Genomic DNA, 13,448 nt, shown 5'->3' with positions numbered 1-13,448 from the left:
GGTGTTGCGGTATTTTCCCGTCCCCAGCGGAACGTATGAAGTACACACCCTCCTGTTTACAGGGACAAAGTCCATCCCATGAAGACTGTATCCCTGAGTTTTACAGGTAAAAGCATCTCTTACTGACCTTACGATTTTCGATACTTATTCTAAAATTAATATAATTTCAATTTACGGCAGTTGCTAGTTCCCCTTAAAGGGAGATTAACTTGTGTGTGACTTTGAGGCAATTGCATCAAAAATAATCTAAATCAGGAAATGTAACTGTCGATTTTACATGTTCAAACTCGATGGTGTACCCAGGCTAACGCTTATACGTAGTCCCTTTTTAGCCTGGCGCATTGTTGTCAATGAAACTTTGTCAATACTTAGAGGGATGGTAGTGTGGGGTTATTCTTGCCTTTGATCGTCCTTGAACTGAGGTGAGGTGAGGTGACATGGGGTTTAACATCGCGTCCAAGATCATTGCACTTATATAGCGACGTGCATGTACGTGTGTGTGTTTGTGTGGCTGCTTGTACTAGTCCGGACTGATGCCGATTTATAGTGCTAGCTCACTGAGATACCATGCCACAGTTTAACATGAATACCCCACTCAAACACAGTATACTGACTCCGAGCCGACCAGTCCTTGTTTTAGCCCCTTAATGCCGAGCGCCATACAGGGTAACAACAAGTACCATCTTTTAACGTCTTTTGGTATGACGCGGCCGGGGATCGAACCCAGAACCTTCCGTTCTCCGGGCGGACGCTCTACCACTAGACCACGGAGGCGGTTCCTTGAACTGATGCAGGTGCAATCTTGTTATATTTTGTAACTGACATGCAACAGAAATTTAGGCTTTTAAGACGTTAAACTATCCCGCTTACTGTTCCTTCTGGTTTCAGTAATACAACGCTATCTACGCCAGTAACAATATGTTACGACATCGAATATATGTGACGAGTGTTGTGCTGATCTTGTGCTGTGTTTACATCACTGATGGGCAAGAAGTGAACACCAGCCAAGGCCGTTTGCGGGGAACAACTCTATCTGTTCGTGGCAAACACGTGGACGTTTTCCATGGCATACCGTTTGCCAAACCCCCTGTCGGAAACCTCCGCTTCAAACATCCCTCTCCTCCCGATTCCTGGGATCCAGAGATCCGGAACGCCACACAAGAGAAGCCTCCCTGCCTTCAACCAAGGGACATCTTCAGCTTCCCCGAAGACTACCGCAAGACCCCAGGCAACCTAAGTGAGGACTGTCTGTACTTGAGTTTATGGAGGCCTTCCAACATTTCACAGGCGTCTAACCTGGCCGTCATGGTGTTCATCTACGGCGGGGGATGGGGCATTGGATCTATTAGATTGGGTTTATATAACGGACAGTACCTTGCTGCTGAGAATGACATTATCCTTGTGTCCATCAACTACAGACTTGGACCTTTGGGGTTCGGGTACTTGGGTCCGGATACAATACCTGGTAACATGGGTTTGATGGACCAGCGGATGGCCTTGAAATGGGTCAACGATAACATAGCCAGGTTTGGTGGTGACGTCAACAGAATAACCATATTTGGAGAAAGTGCTGGTGCAGTGTCAGTCGGTCTCCATCTTCTGTCGCCTCTGTCACGTGATCTGTTCAAATATGGTGTCCTGGAAAGTGGGTCTCCGAATCAACCAGTGAGCCGTCAAGTGTATCAGGATCACGATACGGCGCGGTCGTATGTAAGAACATTTGGCGCCATTGTAGGCTGCACTGGCTCTACAGATGCTGACCTCTTTACATGTCTGCAGAAGGTGGAGGCTGATGCGATCACGCCTGCCTTTGTGAAGGGCCTCGAACACGGACGAGCTCATTCACCAGTCATAGACAAGTACTTTATGCCAGATGATCCTCTGACGTTGATGAAGACGGGGCAATTCAAGAAGACGAACATATTACAGGGATGCAACAAGGATGAATCGACTGTCCTCGTGTTGCCATTAATGACGAACTTCACTCGTGATGGACTGACCAGAGAGAAATATCTGGAAATCATGAAATCATACACACGATTTTCTGGACCGGAGTCTAAAGCAGAAGCTCTTAGGCTATTTTATGAGGAGATGCAGGATCCGGTGGAACCTATCAACTATATACAGGTCCTCAACAACATCCGTGATGACTTGGAGTTCACATGTCGAGCTGTGGCCTTCTCTTCGTACTACTCTGAACACAATGATACATATATGTACAGCTTCAACCATCGTCTCTCCACCAGCAGTTATCCCTCGTGGATAGGAGCGACTCACACGTACGAACTGGAGATGGTGTTTGGCCTGCCTCTTGACAGGTCATTGGGATTCCAACAGGACGAGGTGGAACTCAGTAGGACTATCATGACATACTGGACTAACTTCGCCAAAACAGGGTGAGTAGCTATAGAGCTAGCTAGTTCATTATTTAACTATTTCCAGTAATTACTAGGGCACGGGTGGCCCAGTCGTCTAAGGCGCCGCGATCCGCTGTGCAGAGTTGCGTCCCTTGGGCACGCCAGAAACCTATGATTGTGGGTTCGAATCCCGGTTCGCCCCGATTATGTTTCTAGGTTTGTCAGCACCATGCCCGTGCTCGTGGGTTTCACCGAAGTGGTAAACGTCTAAGACCTGCATCACTTCGGGCTTTCCTCCCACACTAAGCTGACACGCCGCGATATCACTGGAATACTGTTAAAAGCGGCGTTAAACCCAACTCACTCACTCACTCCAGTAATTACTATAACACGTCTTACAGCTTATGGCATTGTAGAGTAGGCTAGTGGTTACACCTTCACTCGTCATGCTGAAATCCTGACAGGTTTTCCCCACACTGGTACAATGCGTGTGTTCCACTCAGTGTCTATGATATGGCTATCACACTCAAACAGCCGTACTCTATTAAACTTCCGAAGATGTTAGTTTTATATAACAGGTTTATTTGCTGCAAGTCGTCTCAAAATTGTAATTCGGGTGTCATAGATATTAGTAAAATCATTGTTTGAAAGTTTAACATTGTTTGAGAGATCTAAACATCTAGTCAGACATCTAGTCAGTGATCTAGTGATTTGTTTCAACGTAAGTCAAGTAAATCCCAGTCTTTAAGACCTAGACCCAAAGATACTAAATAAACACGTTTGCACTGTTAGAGTGGAGTGAGTGAGTGAGCGATTATGGTTTTACGCCGCTTTTAGCAATATCCCAGCAATATCACGGCGGGGGACACCAGAAATTGGCTTCACATATGTTACCCATGTCGGGAATCGAACCCGGATCTTCGGCGTGACCAGCGAACGCTTTAACCACTAGGCTACCCGACCGCCCCCTTAGAGTTGAGGAGATTTTCTTCTGGTAATAATCTATAATACTGTGTTTCAGTAATGTGTTTCCAAAGCAATACATAATTTTCACAATCTTGCTTTGATAGCGTTTGCACCTGCCTAAACTACAGATATCAAGGCAACATTCAAAGATTTCAGTATAGGCTCCTTACAGGTTTTGCATCAAGCGCTCAAAGTATATTCAGCATTAAATTTTATTTAGTAATTTTTAGTTCAAAGGGTGATCGTTTCATACTCTGATTCACTGCAGAAACCCCAACAAGCCTGTTGCTGTGAGGAGTAAGTGGGCAGTGTTTAAGCAGCCAAGGGCACAATACATGTCCCTTGACGTTGGTGACAACCTGGCAACCAGGCAGCGTCTACACCATCAACGGTGTAACTTCATCAACAACATATTGCCTCTGGTACAAGAAGTCAGTAAAGATAAAGGTGTGTGTAGTTCCAAGTCATCAGACATCTCCTTAATTCAAAATAAGCATTTTGTATTGCAACTGAAGCCACACCCAAGCTTTAAGCATTATCCAACCTACGGCCATTAAGCTCACTATCCTGAGTGAGTGAGTGAGTTGGGTTTAACGCCGCTTTTAACAGTATTCCAGTTATATCGCGGCGTGTCAGCTTAATGTGGGAGGAAAGCCCGAAGTGATGCAGGTCTTAGACGTTTATGCTTCGGTGAAACCCACGAGCACGGGTGCTGACAAACCTAGAAACATAATCGGGGCGAACCGGGAATCGAACCCACAATCATAGGTTTCTGGTGTGGCCAAGGGACGCAACTCTGCACAGCGATTCGCGGCGCCTTAGACGACTGGGCCACCTGTGCCCCATGTAACTATCATGGAAATATCGGGTGTTGAACCAAGCCTGTACACCTGTTCACCTGTTCCTCATCGTTCGGCATTTAGCAATATATTGCAGTCTAACAAAACAATCGCTGCTGCTCTTCCCCCGCCATGTTCGTCTCACGGCGACGCCATATCACGCCATATCACGTAAATTCACGTCGGTTACAGTATCATGCAGTGCAACCAACTCAGTAAGCACACAACTTCATAGATTGCAGTTGCGTCAGTCTGTAACATTAGTGCTGGAAAAAGTAGTTGCAACTTGTACGACAGAAAACACCTCAACACAGCTCTGTCTACATTTGTCTACATTTCTTAGCTCGGCCCAACAATGCACTTGTGGAATATTTCGAGTCACGTGATTAATGAGAAATAAATTAATAAAAATTTAAATTTAAAAATCCTACTCATTGCTGCATGGGATCATGGATAACCGGATAATGAAATATGACAAAATTTAAATAATTATAACAGACTACCCATTTTAGTGGTGTTGTATAATGTTCGAAACGTACATATGTCCCTGAACATAAGGATGCGGGCAAGGATGTGGAAGAGACATCATTTGGCCTTGTTCGAGGATTTTTAATTTACGTCATTACGAATTTGACCAGTCCACCTTAAGTTCGGCATCTTAGAAAAGAAATAAATTTTGTTCAACCCCCATGTGTAGTGTAATAAAGTTTAGTTTTGCCCTGAACTATTATAACGTCAAAGCAACGCAAGCGTCCTCTTGCTTGAACTAATTTATAATAGTTCAGGTCAATACTAACTTCATAACACTTCACATGGGGAGTAGAGCAAACTTTCTTTCTTAATTAAAGAACCTCCAGGCAATGTATCCGTGTCGATTAAAGTACTCAACTATAAGAAGCTACATCTTGCATGAGGCCCGTGAAGATTCCTGGGTAGAATAGGTCTTCAGCAACCCATACTTGCCGGAAAAGGCGACTATGCTTGTCGTAAAAGGCGACTAACGGGATCGGGTGGTCAGGCTCGCTGACTTGGTTGATGCATGTCATCGATCCCAATTGCGTGGATCGATGCTCATGATGTCAATCACTGGATTGTCTGGTTCAGACTCGATTATTTACAGACCGCCGTCATATACATGTAGCTGGAATATTGCTGAGTGCGGCGTTAAACAACAAACAAACAAACAAAACAACCTCTTGCATGATTCATATGTGTGTAGACTTGCAACAATGCGTTACACTTATTATTATCTAAAGATATACCCTCTTTTGTAGACATGACACCAGCGTCCACCGCGCCCTGCACGAACGCCAGTCTAAGATCGTCTTGCGCCCGTCTTAACATCATGGCGCTGATGACGGGTGTCCTTCTTCTGAGGCCCCTGGATTAGCCAGATGCTACCTGCGGTGCAACTTGCGTAGAAGCTACCCATGTAACCCTCCCTTGGGACCTTTAGTAATCACTTTACTTCTTGTGATGGACGCTTGTTGCACCTCTTGATTCAATGTGTCTCACGTTGTCGTAAGAACACAATAGTAATATTTATAAAATAAACTAATAATTCGTTTTGTTTGAATGACAACCCTTTATACAGTCTCAGTGATATATCAGAAACTCGAAGTAGATTTGTCAAAATCTTTGTCGGGTTTTATACCCGTGCTCGTGGGTTTCACCACGTGGTAAACATCTGAGACCTGCATCACTTCGGGATTTCCACTCATCGTCAACTTTTCAAACGATTCGGGCGCAGAGGTGGACCAGTCGTATAAGGCGCCGCAATTAGCTGTGCAGAGTTACGTACCTTTGGCACGCTAGAAACCTATGATTGTGGGTTCGAATCCCGGTTCGCCCAGATGATTTGTCTTGGCTTGTCAGCACAAAGACCAGTGCACGTGGGTTTGACAAAAGTGATAAACTTCTTCAGGCTTTTCTCCCACACAAAACTGCCGTGATATACCTGGAATATTGTTGAAATCAGCTTAAAAACCAGCTCGCAACAAGGCTTGTCTGCCATATAAATTCACAGAATCATCAGTCTATTACTGAAATGGCTGAAATATGTAGATTGACTAGGTGAATCACATTTTACACATTGACTGTAACATGTGTAGACAAGGTGTGAGGTTCTACCGCAGAAAGCATGTATAGTACACTGCGTTTATAACTAACTCAAAGGGACTACTAATTTTAGTTCGTTATAACCGTAATTCGTTATAAGCATATATACAGCATAACAACATGAAACAAACAAAACAAACTTCAAGAAAACGATGACACATTCATCATACAAGACAATGAAATGTTGAAAATAACAGCATTCAGATTCGTGTACATGCTACTTACATAGAGAATACCGACGTCAGAATTGTTATCAGAAATAAAATTTTACATTGAAATCAGTACTATAAACTTTTGACAATCATTAGGACGATTGACTAGACGTCCTACCGCCTGTTCTTCACATCACAGATGAAAGCCATCTAGACCATCGTGATCCTTGAACTGCCGTGTGTGGCATATCTGAAGTGTTACAGTAACACATTATTTACATTGACCGATTAGCTTTTTCTTATGATAACAACATTTGATTTACGCGTGTAGCATATCTGAAGTTTTACAGTAACACTTTATTAACATTGACCGATTAGCTTTTTCTTATGATAACAACATTTGATTTCTCGCGTGTGGCACATCTGAAGTATTTCAGAAATAAACGTCAACGGTAGATAATAATAAGTCTCGATTATCTGCCTAAACTGTTTCCATTGGGCGTAGAAAGCAAAAATAGTCGAAAAATTACACGAAAGGATCGCTTAAAATCAGTGAAGACACCAGGTGTTCGCGGAGATGGTCCCGTTCTTCTGGTAGCAGCTGCCACTTACACAGTTCATACACAATGACCCCGAAGACACTTACTAGTATTTCAACAGTGAACGGGGCGGCCGGGTAGCCCAGTGGTTAAAGCGTTCGTCACACCGAAGACCCGGGTTCGATTCCCGACATGGGTACACTGTGTGAAGCCCATTTCTGGTGTCCCCCGCCGTGATATTGCTGGGATATTGCCAAAAGCGCCGTAAATCCATACTCGCTCGCTCGTCACGCCGAAGACCCGGGTTCGATTCCCGACATGGGTACACTGTGTGAAGCCCATTTCTGGTGTCCCCCGCCGTGATATTGCTGGAATATTGCTAAAAGCGCCGTAAATCCATACTCGCTCGCTCGCTCACTCACTCACCCACCCACCCACCCACTCACCCACTCACCCACTCACTCACTCACTCACTCACTCACTCACTCAACAGTGGACGACATGGTGCAATGTGCAAATGATAACCACATGTGATTCATATCATTCCGATAAGGAGAAAAAGGCTACATGACTGGCTAAGTTGATGGTTGTGGAAGAAATGGTCTCTTTCGTGATCAAATGGTATCATTAGTCATGAAAACATATACTGAACCAAATTAAAAACTTCACAATCCTAAAATTTTAACATTTTGACCAGTTATCATTGTGGGCCAGTATTGTGTATTTAAACAGTAATGGCCACGTATTGTCTTCAGATAACACCCGTTTTTGTGCAGGTGAATCGATCAAAATCATGTGCACAGCACTATAGTGGCAAAAGTTGTTTTTCACGTGCAACTGGTCACGTGGCCATAATACCGCACGTGTTTTCAGCCATACTTGTTAGCAGTCATTAAAAAAAAAAAGACAAACACAAGTAAACAAAAAGTCTTTACGGCCATTTGTCATGCCACGCCTTTCAAATGTGCAACGTGAACGTGCCATAGGCATGTTGCAGACAGGATCGTCCGTAGCTGAAGTCGCAAGGACGATGGGTTGTAGTCGACGGACTGTTTATGATTTACAGACGCGTCTACAGCAAACGAGTACCACCGCTGATCGCCATCGGCCAGGTCGACCACGTGTGACGTCACATGCAGAGGATCGTCAGATTGTCTTACGTCACCCCCGTAACCGATTTTTGACGGCTACATCAACCAGAAATGAACTGTTTAGGGGTAGACTGAGTGCGCAAACTGTTCGAAACCGTCTGAGAACCGCTCACCTTCAAACACGACGGCCATACTGCGGGCCGATTCTGACTCAATTACACAGACGTCAACGTCAATTGTGGGCACAGCGACACTTACGATGGACTTACGAGGAATTGGAATCAAGTCGTCTTCAGTGATGAATCCCGATTTAATCTTCGATTTGCTGATGGTAGGGCGAGGGTGTGGAGGCGCCGTCATGAACGTTACGCCCAGTGTTGTGTACAGGAAGTTGACAGATTTCGAGGCGGAAGTGTGGTGGTGTAGGGTGCTTTCTGTGGCAATGCACGTTCCAGGCTTCTTGTCATCCGTGGCAACCTCAACGCTGTTGCCTACCGCGACCAGGTACTGGCACCAGAACTTCTGCCTTTTATGGCAGCACATGGACCCGGTTTGATCTTCCAACACGACAATGCCAGACCCCACACAGAAATTTTGACAAGGAATTACCTTCAGAATGCAGGAGTCAACGTGATGGACTGGCCGTCAAGGTCTCCTGACCTCAATCCCATCGAACACGTCTCGGATGCTCTTGCCAGAAGTCTGCGCACTCTCCAGAACCAACCACAAAATTTTCAAGATCTTGGCACCATTTTGCAGCAACAATGGCGTCGTTTCCCAATCATGTGTTCACAAGCATCACAAGGTCCATGCGGAGGCGTTGTGTGGCAGTTGTCAACGCACATGGTGGCCATACACGCTACTGAACGTATGTGCCATCAGATTCTCGTGCTTGGGACTTATGATTTAAACTGTTGATGTTATTACCGAATACCGTAGGTGCTTGGAACAAATTATGGTTACCAATGTTAATTAAAATTATCCTTCTTTGGACATTAATGATTAAAAATTACCTTCTCTGATACATTTGTCCGTTGTATATCAGAGCTCAAGATAAGCTGCGTATCTGCGTGAAATACGCATCAGAAATGCAGAAATACACAGTAAAATATAATCCAAGCGTATCAAATACGCAACGAACATTACAGATACGCTACAAAAATAAAACTTGTGCGTATCATCAAAATATTGCGAAGTAACCCTGCGTATTCGATTAGCAAATCAGCAACTTATTTTGAAATTATAAACGGGCATTCCGTCAACCTTGCCAAACTCCACGATGACAGTTACATCATGATCATTTGCCATCACACTTTCTTGTGGAAGTATCGTGGTATTTTTGAGTCCTATAAAGCTCTCGAACCCACACGACACCAGTTTGCAGGGACTAGATGAATAGCGTTTTTAAATATTTAACTTAAATACCCACATGTGTAAAAACAAGTGGGTAACAGAAATTTGAATACGCAGATAGAATTACTGATACCCAATGATTTTAAAATGCATGGGTAAAATACCCACAACACCAAAAGCTTATCTGGAGCTCTGTTAGTAGACGTCTCCTATGATTATCAAAATGTACTTCTTAATTATACGTCTACCCCGGAGAATATCCAGTCTCGATTTTCCCTCGAAGCAGATTCCAGTGAGCGTAAAAGGCAAAATAGCGACGAATACATGCTTTTTCTCTACCAACTAATAAACCTATTCATCTGGATCGCTATCAAGTAAGAGACTTCTTTCTATAGGCATTAAGACCTATTGTTAGGTTTTAATTTCCAGTCGGGTTAAATCTCATAAACAGGGACGTTGTAATGTCCCTGGGATTTTATATAATATCCCAGGGATTTTATATAATGTCCTGGGTATTTTATTAATATAACTAGCGACGTCGCTATCAAGTAAGAGACTTCTTTCTATAGGCATTAAGACCTATTGTTAGGTTTTAATTTCCAGTCGGGTTAAATCTCATAAACAGGGACGTTGTAATGTCCCTAGGATTTTATATAATATCCCAGGGATTTTATATAATGTCCTGGGTATTTTATTAATATAACTAGCGACGTCGCTATCAAGTAAGAGACTTCTTTCTATAGGCATTAAGACCTATTGTTCGGTTTTAATTTCCAGTCGGGTTAAATCTCATAAACAGGGACGTTGTAATGTCCCTAGGATTTTATATAATATCCCAGGGATTTTATATAATGTCCTGGGTATTTTATTAATATAACTAGCGACGTCGCTATCAAGTAAGAGACTTCTCTCTATAGGCATTAAGACCTATTGTTAGGTTTTAATTTCCAGTCGGGTTAAATCTCATAAACAGGGACGTTGTAATGTCCCTGGGATTTTATATAATATCCCAGGGATTTCATATAATGTCCTGGGTATTTTATTAATATAACTAGCGACGTCGCTATTAAGTAAGAGACTTCTTTCTATAGGCATTAAGACCTATTGTTAGGTTTTAATTTCCAGTCGGGTTAAATCTCATAAACAGGGACGTTGTAATGTCCCTAGGATTTTATATAATATCCCAGGGATTTTATATAATGTCCTGGGTATTTTATTAATATAACTAGCGACGTCGCTATTAAGTAAGAGACTTCTCTCTATAGGCATTAAGACCTATTGTTAGGTTTTAATTTCCAGTCGGGTTAAATCTCATAAACAGGGACGTTGTAATGTCCCTGGGATTTTATATAATATCCCAGGGATTTTATATAATGTCCTGGGTATTTTATTAATATAACAAGCGACGTCGCTATTAAGTAAGAGACTTCTCTCTATAGGCATTAAGACCTATTGTTAGGTTTTAATTTCCAGTCGGGTTAAATCTCATAAACAGGGACGTTGTAATGTCCCTGGGATTTTATATAATATCCCAGGGATTTTATATAATGTCCTGGGTATTTTATTAATATAACTTCCGTTCAGATTGTGACATGTAATGAAATGTAAAATCAAATGACAAATGTTTTCTTCATATTCCCGAGGATCGAACTCGCAACCTTCATATCTGTAGCCCAGTGAGTGTACCACGAGGCTACAGAGGTGTTGATAAGACACACTGGTTTTCAGAATGTCCTTTCAATATACGTACGCCAGCAACAGATATTTTACGCGCGTTTCCTAAGGTTCATTGAAAGTATGTTCGAAACATTTCTCAGGGCAATGAAATCAATAATTAGTCTGAAATGATCAGTAACATAATCTTTATATTGATAATATCTTCAACGCTAAACATATTAATATATCAAATTGTTGAATTTTTTTTTACATTTTACTTGATAAATGCATAAGCATGCAGGAGTCGTGGATTGAAGATAGATATTTATTTGATCTGACAAGTGTTAACATTGGAGTCCTCGGTATTGATGCTATCCTTTGGTAACCACCGTAAAACTGACAAACATTTAAATCATGAATATTAATATTCGAAACACTATTTGGTTGTAAACACGTTTAGATTATGAACATGTTTAGGTTTTAAGCAATTCCAAACATGCTTAGGATATAGACATATACTCTTAAAAAAAAAACAACGCAAATCCAGATTTGTGTGTGGTAGGAAAATACATTTATAAGAGGAACCGTACAAGATATTGAGCTTCATGTTGTGAAGAGAACACTTGGTGATTGTAGTCATCTCCGTCATCTTGTAGTCGCAGAAGAAGGTCAACTACCACCATAACGCGTATGTCCCCCGTTGGAATCCATAGCGGCCTGACATCTACCGCCCATGGAAGGGACGAGGATTGCGAATCACATCCTTGGGAATGATATCCCACTTGGCCTGTTACGCAAAAACCAACTGCTGCAACGTCTGGGGTTGTGGTTGACGTCGGCGTAGCCGTCTATTCAATTCATCCCACAGGTGCTCGATTGGCTTCAAATCCGGGCATAAGGGCAAGGGGAGAACATCAACATCCGTGGTGTACCCGGTCAAAAGTTGTCCTGCTTGAATACACCGTTGCCGTTGGCTGCAATTAGGAGTACGTGTGGTAGGAAAATTTCATTGATGTATCGTTGAGCCGCAAGATTGCCCTGGATATGGACCAAACCTGCCCTGCCATGATTAGAGATATCGGCCCACCTCATAATGCTACCCCCACCAAACCTGTCCACTTCCTGTACGCAGTTTCCGGCGTAACGTTATACCCGACGTCTGTAGACCCGTTCTCTTCCATCCCCTCGACGGAGGAGAAATTTTGATTCGGCGCTGAACCAGACATCTCTCCATCGCGGTTGAGACCATACCCTGTGTTGACGACAACAATGCAGTCGTCGTTGACGATGATGTCGACTCAATATGACGCGTCGGACAGGACGTCTTGCTCGTAGACCTGCTGCTCTTAAACGGTTTCGTACGGTCTGGTCGGAGATTAAGATCAGTCCGGGTATTTGAGATGCGGTTGAGGTGGCTGTGGTCGTCCTTTCACGTAGGTGGCGCAGTTGGATGTAGCGATCTTGGGTGGGGTGGTTACTCTTAGTCGTCCTGACCTTGGCCGATCACGTGTTGACCCATGCTGTTGAAACCGATCCCATAGCCTTATCATGGTCCTGGGCGCTTCATTGAAAATCCTGGCTACAGCTGATCGGGATTCTCCTGCCTGCAAGCGGCCTATGACGTTGTTTCTTTGCACTTCTTTTAATCTTGTGACTATTCGATTGGCACAGATGCCAGGCAATCAAAACCCCTGCACTTTAATACCGTGCATACTGCTGCTACACGTGCAGTACGTGCATCTCCATGACCCTGTTGTTAATGCACTCGGTGCGTTTTTCCGAATCTCACGCGTTTCCCGACTAATGGTTTGCATCTCCTTGTTGTGATCATTTTGATCCGGTAAATTTGTCATAGAGACTATAACACATTAAACCTCTTTTTTAGCACCTCTTGGTCCGTTTGTTTTGCCTTTACGGCCAATAATATCCGTGTTGCGTTTCCTTTTTTGATGAGTATATTTCAGCCAGGTTGTTTATGGCATTATCGTATGGACGATAGAGTTAACAAGGTAAGCCCTATGAATAATTCTTAAATACCTTTCTGTTGTCCCTCGCCGTGAACCACACTCGCTCACTCACACTGCAAACAAGAAAGCGTCGTTTTTTTCCGAATATGGTCATTGGACGGAAAAACGACGTTATTTGGACGCTTTCAAACCATCGTTTTTCCGTCCAAATAACGTCGTTCTTTGACATAGGAATTTACTGGGAGAGAACTATATCATCAAGCTCCTCCCTTTCTTGATTGACATTGTCAATCAAGTAACAGCGTCTACCGGTATTCCTACTTCTCAGATTTCATTGGTCAGTTCTCGCATGTTAGATTACAGGCCCGAGTTTGACGCTGTACTCGAAGCGCTAAGCGGAAGTACTGAAA

General features: G+C 43.2%; 1 protein-coding gene across 2 annotated transcripts; it reads left to right on the top strand.

Moving 5' to 3' along the window:
• On the top strand, nucleotides 1–5,902 carry LOC124143362 (cholinesterase-like). Of its 2 annotated transcripts, XM_046512320.2 has the most exons (4): nucleotides 2–106; nucleotides 889–2,396; nucleotides 3,592–3,770; nucleotides 5,437–5,898. In XM_046512320.2, the coding sequence occupies exons 2-4, from the start codon at nucleotides 919–921 to the stop codon at nucleotides 5,550–5,552; spliced, it is 1,773 nt and encodes a 590-aa protein (XP_046368276.2). In that variant the 5' UTR covers nucleotides 2–106; nucleotides 889–918; the 3' UTR covers nucleotides 5,553–5,898. The 2 variants fall into 2 exon arrangements, with proteins under 2 accessions (XP_048251494.1, XP_046368276.2); XM_048395537.1 differs by lacking the exon at nucleotides 3,592–3,770 and having other exon boundaries at nucleotides 1–106; nucleotides 5,437–5,902.
• The last annotated feature ends 7,546 nt before the right edge of the window (nucleotides 5,903–13,448 follow it).

This window comes from Haliotis rufescens, unplaced genomic scaffold (assembly GCF_023055435.1).
Source record: "Haliotis rufescens isolate VD_foot unplaced genomic scaffold, xgHalRufe1.0.p SCAF_14, whole genome shotgun sequence".
NCBI lineage: Eukaryota > Metazoa > Mollusca > Gastropoda > Lepetellida > Haliotidae > Haliotis > Haliotis rufescens.
The sequence above is the reverse complement of the archived record's forward strand: the minus strand, read 5'-3'. Positions and strand labels throughout refer to the sequence as shown.

Bases quoted from the DNA above. Each gene is read 5' to 3' on its own strand.
- LOC124143362 (XM_046512320.2), top strand. From the start codon at position 919: ATGTTACGACATCGAATATATGTGACGAGTGTTGTGCTGATCTTGTGC. The intron at 2,397-3,591 runs GTGAGTAGCTAT...GATTCACTGCAG, and splicing joins ACTAACTTCGCCAAAACAGG to AAACCCCAACAAGCCTGTTG. The intron at 3,771-5,436 runs GTGTGTGTAGTT...CCTCTTTTGTAG, and splicing joins AGAAGTCAGTAAAGATAAAG to ACATGACACCAGCGTCCACC.